The 19656-nt window shown below is 40.8% G+C and overlaps 1 protein-coding gene across 35 annotated transcripts in view; it reads left to right on the top strand.

The window, feature by feature from the left end:
- Positions 1-19656, top strand: part of LOC130181278 (ankyrin-3-like) — a 124104-nt gene that overhangs the window by 65374 nt on the left and 39074 nt on the right. For 25 of the 35 annotated variants that reach the window (XM_056395290.1, XM_056395299.1, XM_056395298.1 and 22 more), the window contains exons 5-23: positions 526-624; positions 1942-2127; positions 2672-2695; positions 4309-4407; positions 6292-6390; positions 6560-6658; positions 7264-7461; positions 8313-8411; positions 8643-8741; positions 8880-8978; positions 9075-9272; positions 10944-11042; positions 13495-13593; positions 15630-15827; positions 16156-16254; positions 17250-17348; positions 17476-17574; positions 17705-17800; positions 19584-19656. In XM_056395290.1, the coding sequence (XP_056251265.1) occupies positions 526-624; positions 1942-2127; positions 2672-2695; positions 4309-4407; positions 6292-6390; positions 6560-6658; positions 7264-7461; positions 8313-8411; positions 8643-8741; positions 8880-8978; positions 9075-9272; positions 10944-11042; positions 13495-13593; positions 15630-15827; positions 16156-16254; positions 17250-17348; positions 17476-17574; positions 17705-17800; positions 19584-19656 (2161 nt within the window). The remainder of the gene's footprint in view (positions 1-525; positions 625-1941; positions 2128-2671; positions 2696-4308; positions 4408-6291; positions 6391-6559; positions 6659-7263; positions 7462-8312; positions 8412-8642; positions 8742-8879; positions 8979-9074; positions 9273-10943; positions 11043-13494; positions 13594-15629; positions 15828-16155; positions 16255-17249; positions 17349-17475; positions 17575-17704; positions 17801-19583) is intronic. The other 10 variants (XM_056395312.1, XM_056395292.1, XM_056395314.1 and 7 more) reach the window with 3 other exon arrangements.

The following is a 19656-nucleotide window of genomic DNA, read 5'->3' as shown; positions in this document are numbered from 1 at the left end:
TGCACGCTCACACGCACATGCGCACAATGTCAAAATGACAGTAAGGTTGCTGTTGGTCTACATTTAGTCCCTGAAACGACTTATATGCACTCGCACTGCTGTGATGCACACATTTGTTTGTATGATACTGTATCATAAAGTCGATGACATTGAGGGAATCACTCAGTGCAATGATCCTCACTGACAGAATCTGGCATCACGCCAACTAGGCCTCTGCCTCCCAAGGAAACTGCTGTCCTTGCATGTTATATTTAACTCTATCAGATCAAGGTGAGAGGAAAGACTTCAAGCGGCTTCTTTCATTTTGTTTTGTAGATGAGATTTATTGCCTGGGTATTTTTCATTCTCAACATTCTCACTTACATTGATATGATTTGATAGTAAAAGTGTCATCATTTGAGGCGTATTGGGACCTGTTACATTTTTTATGATGCAGTTTGCGGTTTCTATGCAAAATAGAGGAAAAAGCCTCTGCCATTAAAGTTTTAACATTTGTGTAAATGTGCGTGCATGTGTTGTGTGCAGAATGGCTTCACTCCTCTGTACATGGCAGCCCAGGAGAATCACCTGGAGGTGGTACGGTTCCTTCTGGAGAACAGCGCCAGCCAGAGTATGGCCACTGAGGTACAGTACGTGCATGTTTGTGTGTGTGTTTTATTATGTGTGTGTGTATGTTTTATTGTGTGTGTGTGTTCATATGTGTATGTGTGCCAGTCCTGTCCACCTCTCTATAGTCATATCATTATGTATCCATGCATTTTCTCTGCCTCAGTCATGTGTGGTCTTAACATCTGTTGTACTAACCACCTTCATCTCCTCTCTCCCTCTGTTTCCTTCCCTTCCTCCTTTTGTCACCCCGACGCTACTCACTCTGTATCTGCCTGTGTCTCCATCTCTGTCTTCTTCTCTCTGTCCTGTCTTTACTTCCCTGTCTCTGTCTTTTTCTCATCCTCTCTGTCTCACATTCTTGCTCTGTCAACTCTTTGGCCTTTTCACCCTCCTCCTCTACCTGCCCCCTCCTCCACCTCCCCTCCTCCCTCCCTCCCTTCCCATCTCTTTCATGAGGGACTAGGCAGAGCTTCATTGATTGGTAGTGTATGGTGTTGGAGGCAGAGTGACCTTGAGTGGGTCACACACGAGGTTCGCTCCGCTCGCTGCCTCTCCTCCACGGCTGCTGCTGCCATTACTGCTCTGATTTACGTTGCTCAGCCTGTGGAAACCATACACACACACATAATTACCAGTCACCACACGTATACAAACACAAGCACGTGAACAGCTGATGGAGCTAATGGAATACCCAAGCCAGTCTGCAGTCCATTGTTTTGTATTGATGGGCTACATGGTAGAACAGGGGATGCCCTTCAGGACGCGCATACACATACACATAGATTGTGCCTGCACATGTGCACACGCACACATAGATGTAGTACTCATGTGAACTTGATATATGAATGTAAACACATGCATTGCATATATATATGTGCTCATACACATATTCAGATACACAGCATGACACATTGGATAGGAGCTTTCAGCTGAATTATGCATCATAAGGATAATGTGTGTGGGAGATAAATGGGAACCTTCTCCACCACATTCATTCATTATGTAACTTACATTGGTGCCCCATATGGAGATGAGGCTCAGAAATCTACATCTGTTTGAGACATGGAATTTTAAGTTATAACTTAATATCTTGAACACTACAAGCAGGTTAAACTCTCATTTTGTCTTAAGTTTGAACTCCATAGTCTTCTATCTGTCATTTTCTGCAGAGCTCCCAAATGATTGAAACAAGTGATTTGACGATTTGATAATAGTGACATAAATATAAAAAGGTCACCTCTACAATCGTAAAGTTATCTCTGACTTGTTTGAAAGAAAAAAATAATCCACTATCATCCACATCCAATGACCCCTCTTTCTCCTCATATGCAGGATGGCTTCACGCCTCTGGCGGTGGCACTCCAGCAGGGCCATGACCAGGTGGTCTCCTTGCTACTGGAGAACGATACAAAGGGCAAGGTACGCCTGCCTGCCCTGCACATCGCTGCCCGCAAGGATGACACCAAGGCCGCGGCCCTGCTCCTGCAGAATGACCACAATGCGGATGTTGAGTCTAAGGTGAGTGACAACGTTGATGTCTGTCTCTGTTGGTTGCCTTGTTTTTTTTTATCTCTTTGATTTTTGGATTGTGTGATTGTTTCTTTGATTATGGATGTATTTGGTTTCCTGTGTTTTTCTGTTTCTTGCTGCCTTTTTCTCTCCTTCTTTCTTGGTTGAATTTGTTTTTGATGCTCTTTTTGGCAGAAAGGGGAAACGAGCAGAAGTACATTTTGAGTTTATATATATTTAAAAACATTATTAACACATATTAACAGGACAACAATTACTGTATGCTTGTAAATTTTTAATGGAAGACATTATTATTGGTGAATGTACTGTATGATCATGCTGGAAGAGGATTTTAAGTTTGAGATTATCTATATCTCAAACTTACATCTTAAATAAGATTCTTAAATAAGAATAATTTTTTTTTAACATAAATTATTTTGTACTGAGCTCCTTCTCCCGTCTCTCTGCTCCTCCACTTCATGTCAATGGAGGCCCTTCTCTGTTTTTTTCTGACTAACTGCCCATTCTCTCCTCTCTTGGCTTGACTTTGTAGATGATGGTGAATAGAACAACAGAGGTACACCTCTACTCTGTACATTACGTAGTCTCTCCATCGCAGCTCATAAAAACTCTGAAAAAAAAAAGAACACTCTAGTGCTCCTGACTTGATGCAGTAGTGTTTCTGCAGCCCTTCCACTTTCCCCTTTTCCATTTTAACTCAATGTCGTCTTCCTCCTTTTCATCGCTTCATTCATGTAGTGGATATTTCTAGTCATGGAGAGAGTCAGAGTAGCGCATGTTTCACTAATACTGATTTAGTTAATCCTGAGGCTGGAGGTTTGGGTATCAAGGTTTTTCCCTTGATTCTAATGGTTTCATGGTGACCAAAGCTTAAGCTTCGGCTGTTATTTTTGCCAAAATTCTTTGGGACTGTTGACAAAATGTTGTCCTAATGTGTCCTGACACAGTCCGTCCATGAAACTGATTAACATGATAACCAGTGTTAGCATGAAAAGTGGTTATCATTCATTGAAAAGCAGCGGTTTGTCCATAACCTGCATGGCAACCAAATCCCCATTAAGCTGTAAAGGAACCCAGCCTTCTAGCAACAGACAGCTAGTAGAATTAGTTAACTAGTCTACCCCATGTTGGTTTTTAGTACTTCTAATCCTTAACCCTTGCACCTAAAGCATTTTGCATGGGACCAAAGCAATAAGCTAGCTCGACACTGCTTCTATGGTAACAAGGAGCCCTTCGTCACACCAAAGTCAGGTGGCCACCTTCTGGGTGCGCCTGTTTTGGTTGGCATTGTTTCTGGCTTTGGCAGGCTTGCTAGTTATCTGGTATGACTCATCCAAAAATTTTTTTTTTGGTTACCTTACTTTTCTAATATGATTGCAAAGTCTAAGAATATCTTTTGAAATTGTTCATAGTTGTAGTAGTGTTTTCGGTTTGGGACACCAGATATCAGCAGATATGTGGATACACAAGTCTGAGACACCTGCTTCCCACACAATCATTGGTTATTTGAAACAGGGATTTTCAGTGATTAGATAGCTTAATGTGAGATTCCCTCCGTCATTGGACGGATTGTTTCCAGTGTCCTTTTGTTGCTTTGTCAGCTGTTGCTCACTAAGCCAGGGGTTTTGCCGGGAAATGATTCTCATTTAAGATGCTAACACATGGACATCAGGTTCATTCGCAGGACACTTTTTGCACACTATCAGGTTGTAAGTGAGATTCATACTAATTACCTCTAAATAATATCTGTCTAAATTGAATTGTATATTACACACAGGCCCACATAATCGAACTGTTCCTTTCCCAGTGTGTTAGTGTAACGATGAGTGATATTTCAGTATCATGAAAGCACATAGAAGCCCGCATGGTATACTGACTTTAAAACCCCTCTAGTTGTCAGCATACCAATGGCCCCATGTTCGATGCTTCTATTAAAGGACTTTTTCTGCCACTGTGAGAAAAGTCAGGTGTTAGTTTAACAGTGTTTTGTAAAATGTGTCCTTGTATGATAAAGTGTGATTGTATGTGAACGATAGGCCTTTGTAGACTGCTGTAAATGCTCAGTGTCACTACTGAAGTGTACATGAGTATTGTGTTTCATAGTTTGTGATGTAATGTGTGGCTTGTCTGTTTGCATGTGCGTGTTGTACGGCTTTCTTCAATCCCCAGAGTGGTTTCACCCCTCTCCACATCGCGGCTCACTATGGCAACATTAACGTGGCCACACTCCTGCTGAACCGAGGCGCTGCTGTGGACTTCATGGCTCGGGTGAGTTTATTCTGCCATCTGCTGTTTGGGAGGGGTATTACCAAGATTAAAGGTAAATAAGAGTAAAGGTGTTTATAGTACGATGTTATGCTGGGACAATGGTTCTTTTTCACAGCAGTCATTTTGACTTGTCATAGTAGGTAAAGCACAAGTGTTACTAATGATATTAACAATGTCTCAGTTTGATTCAAGTGTCTCATTAACCAGGCCTATTGTAGTCATTACACTCCTCCATTTTAGGCTCATTGCAAACAAAACCCATTCATGAATGCTAACTCACTCTACAGTTATTATTTAGCATGAGCCCCTCAGGTTAAGAGCGTCAACTGAGGACACAAATGTAAAATGTTGGATGTGTGCAGAAGTATTATTATTAGTAGACTTGGAATTTAGAGGTGAAGGCACCCGCTGCTACAAAAAAGAAAAACTATATGAAACCAGAGCCCCCAACATTAACTGTGATGAGCTGTTAGTCCCTCTCTTTTAACAAATAATGACAAAGTGGAGACACTGTAAAGAATCAAAGTTAAAACATGTTGCGTAACTCTTCTCTAGTACATTATACAGTTAGAGAAAAAGACAATCCAGTTGCAGCATATTTCATGAAAATGAGCATTCATTCTCTTACCTTAAATATGTAGGGATTGAGAAGGCATCACTGTGGAATACAGTGGGAGATTTAGAGATGTTACTCCCTAAGAGGAAAGCTTTCAGGATTTTTGAATTGCATAATTTAAGCCCCAGAGGGTTGAATGAGGACCTAGACAGTGCACTGGATTATATTTGTTTTCAAAGAGCAAGTGTTTTTAAGAACAAAATGAAATTTTTATTAAAGAGTGGATGTGTTAATTCAGCTTCAGACAGACTTGAAATGAGTTAAGGATACTCAGACATGGAATTTTTTTTTTTTAAAAGAACAAGGTTGAAAGAGTACAGACTTTGTACTTTAAAAATGGAGATCCACTAGTCAACTGGACTGTAGATGAGGAAAACCATCAGACAGCACTCGACGAACACAAGATAGTTGAAAATGTTTTTAGATGTGTTTTAATTTTGATGGACTTGCATTGAAGCTCATATTGGTTTACTTCTCACTGTGTGTGTGTGTGTGTGTGTGTGTGTGTTCACTGTAAACACTGCAAGGGGCATCATTATCATTTATTTTAAGTGGGAATTGGGGTCTCCCAGTGCCCACTTAAAATGATAATAAATGATACATCCCCTACTGTCCATTAAACAAAGCATTAATAAAGCATATAGAGCATTATAAATGTTAGATGAGCTGTATTATAAACTGATCAGTCAGGTGCATCTCTTCACCATTATCATTCTTATTTTAAGAAATACTTTGATATAATAAAAAACACACAAGTAGAGTATAATTAGTATCTATTTGCCGTGATATTTACATTGTGGTCTAGAGCAGGTGCTAATTAAAATTGAAAATTACAATTAAAAATATGTTTGTGGCCACAGTAAACACTAGTTAACCAGAGTCAACAGTGGCCTGTAATTATATCAGCTTGTGTGTGAAGGAGTGTTGGCGTTTGCGCTGCTTTTTGACACTGATTACAAGTTGGGTTCAGAAAGACATGCTACTGCAGGGAGATAGATGGGACTCAAGAATGGAGCCGTTTGCTTGATAAAAGACTATGTATCCTTAATCAGGAGAGTTTTTGTTTTATATTAGAGCTGACTATAAAATAAAAATGTTGCAATCTGTTTACAGTCCACACGATTATATGTGTAATGTACTGAATTAATTTTATTTAATTATAGACGATTTAGATTGACATGCATGGTGTTAGCTTTTGTGTAAATAATAAACCATTAGCTCTGATTTGACAGCTGACTCACAACACCTACTTCTTCTTCTTTGTTCAGAATGACATCACACCACTTCATGTGGCAGCAAAAAGGGGCAACAGCAACATGGTCAAGCTGCTCCTGGACAGAGGGTCCAAAATTGATGCAAAGACCAAGGTGAGATCATAGACCCCAATTGTTGCTGTGTCTTCATCTGGATTTGACTCTTGTCACATTTTGCAGTGTGAAGTTTGCAGAAAAGGCAGCAACCAGGATTTTTAATTTCCTGTGATTTATCTATGCCTTTTCTCTCTCTCTCTCTCTCTCTCTCTCTCTTCTTTTTCAGGACGGTCTGACACCTCTTCACTGTGGGGCGAGGAGTGGACACGAGCAGGTGGTAGAAATCCTACTAGACCGAGGAGCACCTATCCTATCCAAGACCAAGGTAGCTACTGGGGCAATTAATTCAGGAGACACTGCTTTATTCAGAATAGGAAAGGATAGGTCACAAATGCATGTCACATTTTCATTTTTTCCACTGGCTGTTATAAAACAGAATAGAATCAATCACATTTCACTTGCAACAGGGTTCAGTTTGTTAATAACACTCAATACAGTTGTTTGCATAAACTAGATTTCCTAACCACACAGAACCATTTGACATCTGTTAGCCAATCAGATAGCAGGTCTGTTGTTGTTGCTGTAGTGTTGTCGCATTGTCTCCATAACGTCTGTGCGACCTCTCCAGAACAGCCTGTCCCCGCTGCGTAGCCCCACAGTTTGACCTCGCAGGACGACCAGTGTAACAAAATAGACATTGTTGTAATGACCTCGTTATAACAATGCTTCTGTAACCTTCTCAACAACTTCCTTCACAGTCTTTCTGTGCAGCGCATGGCCACGCCCTAACTTACTGTGTCTGTCTGTCCATCTGTCTATGTGTCCGTCTGCGTGTGTGTTTGTCTCTCTCTCTTTGTCTCGCTCTCTGTCTGCCTCTCTCTCTCTCCCCTTCTCTCTCTCTCTTCCTTTCCCTCTCTCCCCCCACTATAGAACGGCCTGTCACCGCTCCACATGGCCACTCAGGGGGACCACTTGAACTGCGTCCAGCTCCTACTCCAGCATGACGTGCCTGTGGACGACGTCACCAACGACTACCTAACGGCGTTGCATGTCGCTGCCCACTGTGGTCACTACAAGGTGGCAAAACTCATCGTGGACAAGAAGGCCAACCCGAATGCCAAGGCCCTGGTAGGGATAAAGGGGTGGACAGGGTTGGAGGGATGCAGGGAGTCAAAGTGAAATGTGGCATAGTCATATTGGACAAAAGCAATGAGCAAATACTGGCTTTTGAGGGCTGATAGCTGGTCATATCATTAGTCAACAAAATATATGTTATATTTTTATATTTGATCATTTTCAAAAAATTATATGTATTAGATTAATAGAGGCAATGCGAAAAGAAAATGCTGTTTTACCACAGTGTAGCTTATCTGGTTACAGAGGAACTATATACAGTAAGGTCAAAAAGTCTGGGAACACTTTCCCAGTTGTCTCATTCTTTTGGACCACACTGTAGGTGCAGCAAAATGAGCCAGTCAACGGGATACACTGCACGCTGCACTGATATGATGGTGTGAAAAAGGAGAATTGATAGTAGTGTTTGGAACTTTTGTTACTTTTTTATTGATGTAAAGCACTGTGTGAGTTTGTATCTGTGAAAGGTGCTGTACAGATCAACTTTAGCTAGTTACTAGTGATAAAAAAAATGTTAGATGGTGCCAGAGTAGAGAAGCAGAGAATTGAGAGAGTAGGCATGAAGCAAGATATAGATTTCACTCCACTAACACAAAGGGAAACAAAAAAAAGGATTTGAAGAATTAAGAATAACTTTGAGAGAGGGTTTCCGCCTCACTCTTCTTGTTTGCATCTGACATTTTCTGTACCACTCATTCGTTTCTTGGCAGATAATTTGCTTCCCCTCGTCAGCCTAGTAAAAGCAGTCACACAGTGACTGTGGAGAGTCCATCCCTTATACTTAGTGAAGATACAAGTGCTGGCTTTACACTGAGATTTTTTTCTTCCTTTCTGTCTGTGTGCAGAATGGTTTCACTCCACTTCACATCGCCTGCAAGAAGAACAGAGTCAAAGTGATGGAGCTGTTGCTTAAACATGGAGCTTCTATCCAGGCTGTCACTGAGGTACTACACCACACGGGACCCCATTTACTCTGCTCTTCTGCTTGACTGCCTCTTTAGGACTTGGCCCACGAAGTGGTTTCTTTAAACAATACTGATTTTTAGATATTCTAAGCTCTACCATTTAATACACAGTCTAGCTTTCCTGTGAGTGGGGCTTGTGTTAGTTTAGAATTCACAGCTTTGTGTTTATAGTAATGTTTCATTGTAATGATCATATTTGTTTCCCTGCAGTCTGGCCTGACACCCATCCATGTGGCAGCCTTCATGGGCCATGAGAACATTGTCCATGCTCTGACACACCATGGAGCATCACCCAACACCACCAACGTAGTGAGTGGATAATTTATGATGCAGTTACATGTTAGAAGTGCTTGAGTTTTCAAAGTTTTTGCTTCTGTTCAGAGTTCAAGTCTTACATCACTGCATATAAAAAGCTCCCACTGACTCCCAGTTCTGTGTTTTTTCCAGCGCGGTGAGACAGCTCTCCACATGGCAGCCAGGGCAGGGCAGACAGACGTAGTCCGATACCTGCTGAAGAACGGAGCCAAGGTGGAGACCAAGTCCAAGGTTAGAGCACTGAGACTCATTATCACTCACTGTGCCGGGGGAGAAACAAACGATGATAAAATACTAGGCCCAAAGTCACTTTTTCCTTCTCCACAGGATGACCAGACTGCGTTGCACATCTCCAGTCGGCTAGGGAAAGTCGACATCGTCCAGCAGCTGCTGCAGTGCGGCGCCTCTGCCAACGCTGCCACCACCTCAGGCTACACCCCCCTTCACCTGGCTGCCCGCGAAGGACACCAAGATGTTGCTGCCATGCTGCTGGAGAATGGAGCATCGCTCTCCTCCTCAACTAAAGTAAGTCTGATGGAGGGTGTCACATGATTGCACAATGTGATGGAATTGAATATTTCTCTTCTTTTTTTTTTTTTTTTTACATGATAGCACATAACACTCAAACATGGACAAATGCATCTGGAGAACCCAGCATCATGTCAACTTATTGCAGTGCCATGTATCTCCACTAGTGGGCACCAGTCTCTGTTTCCTACACCTTCTTATCCTGTTTATTAGTCAGAGTTTGTTGCTCCTGATATATGCTGTCCTCACGACAAACGCATTCATAGACCCATAACCTGCCTACAATTAACTTACACAGCTCAACCATGTTAGGTTCTGTCTCATTAATTTTACTATGTTCACATTCAGGTTGGTGGTAGAATTACTGTTAGCACAGTAATTTAAAACACTTTTACCACAGGAGTATTTTTTGTCATCCATGCAGTCAACCATGGACCGATTCTGTCACTTTTCTTCTCACTAATAACAGCACAGATCAAGGTCAAACAGAACTGTGGGAGTTATCTTTATGGAACTGGTTTGTGCATGTGTGTGATATGTTGCTGGGAGCCGTCTTTCAAGGTGACCTCTGTCAGTGGAACAGATTAATGAAGAGTAAACCCTATGGTGTCATTGTTCACTTGCTCGCTCACACACACACACACACACACACACACACACACACACAACACACACACACACACACACACACACACACACACACACACACACACACACCTTTTGGGATATCACCTGAGTAATCTGTTCGAGGAAATTATGTCATACCAACCTGGGAAGAGAATCATGAATTGACCCATTTTTGATGTTTACATACCATAACTTTATGTATCTTTAAAGTGTCTTCATTTGCAAACATTTAAAACTAGCTTTTCTATCCAGCTGTCTGCTTTCTCTCTAAAATTATAATTTACAGTATAAACAATATGAGAACTGACTGTAAACAGTCACACAAATCAGGTCATGTGTTTCAGAGCGTGGAATAAGAATCTGTGGGAGTCCCACATTCCTCTGGAAAATATGACCTAATGTCTTTAAATATCCTCACATACACACAGGATGGAAGCCAAGATTAACATGATCACATTATACAAAACCCATTTATAGATCTGGAGTGCATAAGGAATTAAGGGCCTTTGGTTTAGTTTCTCAGGGTATCAGATACCTTAAAACAATCTTATGTTCATGTGATGTTATAACCAAATTAGTCATGCACACACAATATGATTTATGATAGTTGAAAATCAAGTTTAATTTGATTTAACATAAACCTTTATCAGAATGTTTAGCCTCTTCTACTACTGATACTTTTTAGAGTTTTTTCAGAGTCTGAATGATAGTGTCATGTGTCAAAGGTCATCCAAACATTGTTTCAGTGGTGCTGCTGCGAACCCATGTTCAAATCTTAATTTTTTTAAAAATTATTTTTAAGTAAAAAAGATTCTGTGTCATTGCATTAATAATTCAGGTACCCTCTTTACAACTATGTGAGAAACTATGTTATTATGAAGAGCAGATTGACCCCAGCTCAGCAAGGGCTGACCTAATACATTGCAAATATTCACTTCCTGTTTGAATACCCATCTCTACTTGTCCTCTTTGTTCTTTCCATGCTCTCCATCTTCCCACTGTCATTCATTTTGATGATGTATGTTATTCTATGTTCAACAGAAAGGGTTCAGTCCCCTGCATGTGGCAGCAAAATACGGCAAGATGGAAGTTGCCAGTCTCCTCCTACAGAAGAGAGCTGCGCCTGATGCTGCTGGAAAGGTGAGACGTCTTTAAAAAAAAAAAAGAAAAAAAAAAAAGAAGGAAGAGAGGCCTGGTTAACAACACACTTTAGAGAGTTAATCTTAATCTTGACCAACATTTAAGTTTTCAGATGTGTTGCTACTGGAAAACATGAGCTGAGGGAGGGGCCTGGCACAGAAATGACTATATCTATAGATGACACTCCTGCACAAAGAAAAATGAAGACAATAAAATTGTCTAATATTTCGACATCATCAACACATGCAAATAGCAGCAAGGTGTGTCAGGATCAGAGCCATAGTTTTCAAATAATCCTTAGAGAAAGCTGTGATCATAAAGCAGAAGCACTAGGAATGGTGAAGAAATGAAAAGTAAAAACAGCCGATATGATTATTAGCAGATGTATATAGAAGATAGTCTTATATAACAAAGTGTAAAACATGAACAAAGAGTTTATACATGCAGCAGTTGTCTTTTCTGGTGAAAAATCAAGAGGTCATTCAGGTTCTGTGCCCATGTATCATTCATTGAGTCTTTCTGTCGCCTGCCCTTACCCAACCTGTCTCTAAGAGAGTAAACAGAACCTTTTTCAGTTGTATCTTCCAAGCTGCAGCGTGACACGGGGTTGACGGGGGTTGTCTGAGGAGGAGTGTCATGTTTAGGACTGATCCCAAGACAACACAGCCAACACATGCTTGTCCTGTTTCAAAAACCTTCTGTGAAGATTTGCTCTTATTACCCCGATGACATGCACTCATTCCACCTCCACATGCACCCTTTTATACACACACACACACATATTGACACACTTACTTAGCGCAGGCCTACTGGCACTGATTATAATGTTAGCTAACTGTGTGTGTGTGTGTGTGTGTGTGTGTGCCACCATCTGAGAGCATTTAACATAATTGCGGTCAGGTATGATAATGAAGCTTCCACACTGCTTGTTGGTGTCACACTAAAATCAGTCCCATTGTAACACTGAGTCTAAACACAAAGCAAAGTCAGGCCTTTATTGCAGTTTAATGACATTTATTTTCTTATTAGAGATGAGAAGAAAGACAAGAGACAAAGACGCTTATTTGGTTTCCTCACATTTTGACACCATAATGTCATAGCTGTAACTACACATTGTAACAGCTCATGAGATTAGCAGAATGTATTGTGGACATTTTTTTTCTGAGTAACTTCAAGTGTCTGCTGAATGAGTGGGACATTCCAGTGGCTCAGAGAGCATCCTGCTGACTCAGTCCTGGTTGCTGAGTGGGATATAAGTTGTGTATTGTGTGCCTGGAATGCTTTGGCTGTAGCTCAGAAGCATAAGGTGCCATCATCCAACTCACAGCTCTTTATTTACCAATGCCACGAGAAAAAAACAGAAATAAAGGCCCCTTCCTCTCAAAAATGAGTAGGCACTTCCCTTGGATGTTTGAGATGCCCTGTGCAGTGTTTGACTCTAGAAGGCTGTTTTCACATTCATCATAGAAATGTTTCTCTGTGCTTACCTTAAATCTGACTACGAGCATGATTTTGTGACATCACAACCAAGTGTGATATGGAAACTGAAAAACCTCCACTGAGAATGGGCATTTCTGTGAAATAGGAGACAACTACGGCCTAGAAGTTAAACTTTTGAAATTAAGTATTTGCATATTTGTAGTTAGTGGATTTTTCATATATTTATTATATTTTATAATGAGGTAATTTTTCTTTTATGTGTTAAAACCCATCAGACACATTATTACCTTAAGCATCATATTTTTATTTCTGAAAATGTCTTCAGGGGATCTTTACACCAAGTCAATGACAACAAATGCTACATCCAAAAAGATGAATGCATCGCATAAAAAAGGCGATATCTCTGGTTCTGCTGCATCGATTTTGATCCTTTTTGGTCCGTTGTGTGTCATACAGTGTTGTAGAGTGCAATGCTACATCAGTGAAGTACTGTTGTAAGTGTTCCTTTATGGGCTGAGAAAAAATCCTGCTTCTTAAGCTAAATAAACCGTTTAAAAAACACTCGGTGGGAAGTTGACATTTTGGAGATACATTTCATGGGACAGAAAGGACGTGTTCATCATGCCTCTTGATAATGCCACCCTCCCATAACCTTCTTATTCAAGATTTCAGCATGAAGTCTAAACTTTTTCCTGTACTAAATATCTTCCATCAGTTTGATGTCCATCTCCCTTCATACTGTTACATTCTGTTTGTTTCACTTTACTTATCAGAGTGTTTGTGCTTGTATGTGTTCAGTGATCCTCTAACTTGGTGTTGTGTTGCATGCCTGTGTGCGTGTGCGTGTGTGTGTGTGTGTGTGCGTGTGTGTGTGTGCGCGTGTGTGCGTGCGTGTGTGTGTGTGTGTGTGTGTGCGCGCGTGTGTGTGCGTGCGTGTGTGTGTGTGTGTGTGCGTGCGTGTGTGTGTGTGTGCGTGCGTGTGTGTGTGTGTGTGTGTGTGTGTGTGTTTTAGAGTGGGCTAACTCCACTGCATGTAGCCGCTCACTACGATAATCAGCGAGTGGCACTGCTGCTGCTGGATCAGGGAGCTTCCCCACACGCTGCCGCTAAGGTATCCACACAAACACACATAAACACACGTACTAAAATGATTCCACCTGGCTTATGCTCTCAGTGCCATCTCAGACCATTAACAGAGTTTTTCATGTAATATACATGTGTATGTATGAAGGTGTAATACCCACCCTTTTTCTCCCATTCCATCTTGTCTACTCTTTGACATTGTGAGTGAGTGTGCAGCTTTTTCCTGGACCTCATCGAAGTTTTTGAAACTATTCCACTAGCCAGAACTTAGCTTATACTGTCAGCATATTGAGCTTGGTGGTTTACAGGATGCTATATTTCATATTTCTCATAAAACAAAACTGGAGAGCACATGTGAATGGACTGTACGTATCATAACCCTTTATTTTAAAGTCTGTTCCAGACCTATAAATCTTGTGTGTTCCTAATAAAAAAAAAAAAAGCAAAAAAAAAACCCACTTTAATTACTGCTCTTGTTGAAATGTCTGACACACACAAACACACATCGTCATTGACATGTGGTCAAGTTGTGATTTGTCTCCTGCTAGGCTTTGGTTGACTGTGAAAACCACTGAATAAGTATGAGCAGAATGGTAGAGCCAACTAACTAAATATGTGAGGAGACCAAAGCTTGAAAGACTAATTTATCTTTGTGTGCTGCCACCTTTTTGTCAGTGGCTCTTCCTCATGCTAGCTTTCTCTCCCTTAATCTGTATCTGTCTCTATTTATTCCTTTACTTTTCATGCCTCCCTCCCACCGTCTTAGTCATTTCTCCCTGCCTCTTTTCTTCCTCTCTTCCTCTATAAATTTTTCATTTGGCTGCTAAAGTTGGTGTATTTGGTGTAATTTAAGTGCATTTGGAAAGGGATCAATCTGTGTGTACTAGAGGAGTTTTTTACAAGCATTTGTGCACAAATGTGAGCAGTGAATGTTCACAAAGTTGCATAAAACATGGTCACATCTCTGCACACAGACAAAAGGAATGCGACGTTAACTCAGGAAATAAGTCTCACTGTAAATAATCCAAAAAATATAACCAGATTTAAGTAACATGGTGACATTAGTGACACAGGGATCCTAGAAATATATATGACAGTTTTTCCCCATACTATACTCGCCTCTTGCTTTTACTCACTCTTATTTAAGCTAAAGTTATTTCACCTCTCTGTGGACTTCAAGGCTTCCCAGGGTTTTGAATAAAGCTCACCTGTAGCTCACATTACCACCGATGGAGTTCCTAACAGGGAAATGAATTTAAATGCCATCTTTAATGCTGTCTATGAGGAATATTACTTCTCCCCTTTTCAGCAGCTTCCCTGTCTCTTCTTTTTGCCTCCTGATTCAGTCGGCTGAGGCAAACCTTTTGACTGAGGTCTCATTCGCAACTTTTACATGGAGCAGTAGTCCACAACCAATGATAAATATAAAATCATCTTTAAGTTTGCAGAGATGGAGGTGATATTAATATTTCATGTTTAATAATATCTGTATATGGTATCTGTGGGTCAATCCACAGCTGAGACCAGGTTACATGACTTTATATTTGCTGCCATGACTGTTGAGTTTTTTCACTTTTGCCTTAATATCTGTAGCACGACCTCTATCTGCCCAAACAATTCCTCTTATATACTGACGCTGTCGCACCTAATGCCAGCAGATTTTATTATTAATTACTTATGTGGTTGTTGCAGCATATGATTGAAATGAAATTATTAAACCCTCTGAACTTCTTGGCACCAGTTGATTACTATGTTGGGTTCTTAGTTCAAGTCTTTATAGTCCACAGCCACGACTGCAGAAATCAGTTGTCGGACAGTCTGGTCTAACCAAAGTGTTCATCATACACACTTTGGTCTATAATGTATGATGTGAATTCCATTTTGATCATGAATGGAAGAAACTACATTCTATAAGAATACACCTAATGAAAACAGTCCCTGTTTTATGTAAGACTGAGCATAACCACCATTTCTCAGTACAATAAAAAATAATATCCAAACTATCAAATCCAAGAAAAGCTCAATCCAACCTCCTAACCCCTGCATATCTTTTGCCTGCCTCAGAATGGCTACACCCCACTCCACATTGCTGCCAAAAAGAACCAAATGGACATTGGGACCACACTGCTGGAGTACGGCGCAGACACCAACGCGGTGACACGGCAAGGCATCAGCCCCATTCACCTGGCAGCGCAGGAGGGCAGCGTGGACCTGGTTTCACTGCTGCTGACCAAGAATGCCAACGTCAATGTGTGCAATAAGGTGAACTCAGTCCCATAGTTACAATATTTATTCATTTACACAGACTGCACACAGATGCAGACCTGTTTTGCACATGCACAGACACCCAGTCTGTAATCTGTTCTAGCATTGCCTTAATGACTTCTCAATAGTTTCATCACTGGCATACTAATTTTTACCTGATCACTCTTCGACAAGTAGAAAATCAAGGGTCTTGAGGCTTTTCAAATTAGTTTCCAGCATAATTTTTCCTGAGAGACGAGAGCATGTTTCAATCTTGTTATGTGCTTCCACCAAAACAAATTTATGTGTTCTCATGTGTTTGTGTGTGTCCTTTCCTCATGTGTAGAGTGGACTTACACCACTCCACTTGGCAGCTCAGGAGGACAAGGTCAATGTTGCAGAAGTCCTCCTCAACCACGGGGCTGATGTCAACCCACAAACAAAGGTAAAGCTTTTTCAGATAGTGTGCACACACACACACACACACAGACACACACACACACACACACACACACACACACAGACACACATACACTATAAATACATACACAGATAAGGGTCTTTAAATCTCCTTTTGTAGTTGAGGTTTGATGCATGACCTGTCTTTTTCTCCAGTTGAACGGATTTTCTTGTGTAGTTTGTCTATTTATGGCATTGGAAAAACACACTCACACACTCTTGGGCACAGACCCACACATTCGTCCGCAATCATCTCAGATGCTACATAAATAAAGGATTGATACCTGAGTGGAAGGTGTGCATGTCTTTATGGATGCACCACACACTGCAGCAAACACACACACACACACGCACGCACATGATCTATTATTCAGTCACACTCTGTCAGTTACATTCACTTACACACAAACACACACAGGCCACATAACACACTGCCCACGTTCATTGAGACACACATGCTGTAGCTGAAGGTTAGGCTAACACATGGTTATATGGTGTGTGTCATGTGCCGTGTGTGTGTGTGTGTGTTTGTTTGTCTGTGTCTGTGTCTGTGTCTGTGTCTGTGTCTGTGTGTGTGTGTGTGTGTGTGTGTGTGTGTGTGTGTGTGTGTGTGTGTGTGTGTATTTGTGCTGACAGGACAGATGTTTACAGCGAATAGGTTATTCACTCGCTGATCTTCTCCATTACCATTATGCACTGTGCACATAATTCAACAGGGACATGAAATATGATGCAGTTTAGAATTTATATTCAGAATCAGAGACGCCATACTAAGAACTAGAGACAAATTCATTTTTCCTATATAAACCAATAGGTTTTTCTTGCACGATAATTCTTACAAACGCACTTTTCAAAATAACAGCCTGTTCTGTAACAAGACGAGGCCTCCAGTCAGCATATGAAACCGTCTTTTCCTTCTCTTTTCATCTATTCGCCCTTTCATGTCTGTGTCTGTTCCTCCATCTACTTTCCTTCATGCAGATGGGTTACACTCCGCTGCACGTGGCTTGTCACTATGGCAACGCAAAGATGGCAAACTTCCTGCTGCAGAACCGTGCCAGAGTCAATGGCAGAACCAAGGTAGACAAATAAATGCTCGCTCACCCAACTGCACTTAGATCTTTCCTTTAAATACAAACTTATGCATCCAAAGTTAATGTTTCCTCTCTTTCCCTGCCTGTGTTTATGTGTCCGTGTCTCTTTCTAGAACGGATACACTCCTCTCCACCAGGCAGCTCAGCAGGGCCACACCCACATCATCAACCTGCTGCTTCAGCACGGGGCCTCGGCCAACGATCTCACCGTGGTCAGTGCACAAACACACTGGCACAAACATACACACACAGAGCTGCTGAAGCTTGATGAAATACTGACTGCTCTTTGTGTTTTCTATGCGCCTCCTGTGAATAACTTCCTGTTGGTCTGTAACTGGTCAGAATGGGAACACTGCCCTATCCATCGCCCATCGACTCGGGTACATCTCTGTGGTGGACACTCTGAGGCCCATGACGGATGAAAACCTGACTGCCATGGTGAGACACTGTCTTCCTGTCAATGGCATCTCATATGGTTAAAGGCAGTATCTATTACATCACCAATAAATTCCAAACTAATTTCATTCTTATGAATATTACTTACTTCTGTAACTTGGAAAATAGGTTGAATTCTAGAGCCAGGCCAATACAATAATAGCATGTGGTACTTAGGAAATTAGTATGCTTATCATTGAAAAGTTGTATCTCATCTTTTTGAGGTTTAATTTTTAGTACCAGACATTATGAGGCACTATAAAATGTATTATTATTATATATTATTATTATTTTTTTTATTTTATTTTTTTTTTATTGATTTCAAACCATCCACACAGCCACTGATTTTCTTTAACAGTTTTATTAACTGTATGAAAATCAACTTGAACCTAGTTTGAGAAAAGTTCATCAGTCTCAGTGAACATTTCAACACTGTTTGTGTTTTGTCACTTTTGGATATTCTGGCATGTTACTGCAGTTGCAAGCACAGTGTCTGATTTTGCAGCCAAAAACTACAAGGCAAGTAATGACTAAAATAGTATAATTGTGGGTGTAAGAGGGTTGCTTTTTGCTAGGAACTTGGGATATGCTTTAGAAGAGGTCTGCAGTAATGTTAAGTATTTGTCAGTATTGGACTTAAACAGGTAAAACCACTGGTGTTCCTTCTTGAGCTGTATTGAACTGAATTGTGTGACCGACTCTTTGCCCAAATTAAAACTTGGCCAGTCAGCTAGCAGCATACTGTAAGTTAAGTCAGTGTGTGAATCCTACAAAATCAGCCAGAAAGTCAGTCAGTCACGCTATGTCACGTGTGAAGTCCTGATTAAGAGAGAGAGGGGCTTAGATTGGAGCTTACGGTTTCTCCTCAAATAGCCCAGGTCACTAACCGTGATCGGATCCACACACGTGTCTGGGAGGAGGAGTGGGAGGGAGAATGTGCAAAAGAAAGAGAGGCAGTGTGATGATGGAGAGGTGACAGGAGTGGTAGGGGGGACAGTGAGTGAAGAGACAGACAGAAAGGTCACTGAGGATCCTGTACAATCAGCAGCAAAGTGTATTAGTCATAGCCATCGCTATCCACAGGGACGTAACTTGTAACTTAAAGATCAAGGTCGTTTCCCTGCTCCTTTGTGTGATTGATGTATTATTTACAGTGCAGAGCTCTCTGATGTTGTTTATGCTTGTCTTGAACCTGTGTCTTGAACCTGTTGCAGCTAGTTATGTTGGTTAATCAAACATACTGTATCATTACTGTGACAGAGGTCACGGCTAGGATCCAGCTAAATGTCTTGATTAGGAAATACATTGTAAGGTCACACTTCACACTAGTTGTAATGTGAATCCTGAGATTTTCATTAATTGACTACAGTTATCTCTAAAATATATAAGAGATATACAAAAATATCTCTGCAGCTCAGTGCTGCTTTTTTGGAAGTCCAGTGTAAACTGCATTGAGTTTCCAAACATCAACAGTGAAGTGGCAGGAAGTCTGGTGATGTTTGGGCACTTTAACAATACAGGAAGCATACTTTTAAGGTTCAGGTTTAAGATGTCAAGATGTATAAATATGAGGAAAAGACATAACTCTGCTTACGCCATGTGATAGTTGAGAATCAGCAGTGAGCTCAACTGATAATATTATATATTATAATATAATAACAATATTCTTTTAAAAATCTATTAAGGCATTGTAACTCAGGGTTTCTGTTTGGTCTAGACTATAGACATTTATTTTATAATATTGTTCTGGCAGAAGGGAATTGTTCACATGTCCCTTTCTTTGCAGAGTGCATCAGAAAAACACAAAATCAATGTCCCAGAGACAATGAATGAGTTCCTTGACATGTCAGACGATGAAG

The sequence above is a fragment of the Seriola aureovittata genome, chromosome 14 (assembly GCF_021018895.1).
Source record: "Seriola aureovittata isolate HTS-2021-v1 ecotype China chromosome 14, ASM2101889v1, whole genome shotgun sequence".
Taxonomy (NCBI): Eukaryota; Metazoa; Chordata; class Actinopteri; order Carangiformes; family Carangidae; genus Seriola; species Seriola aureovittata.
Note: the sequence above shows the minus strand (reverse complement) of the source record. Positions and strands in the feature narration are given on the sequence as shown.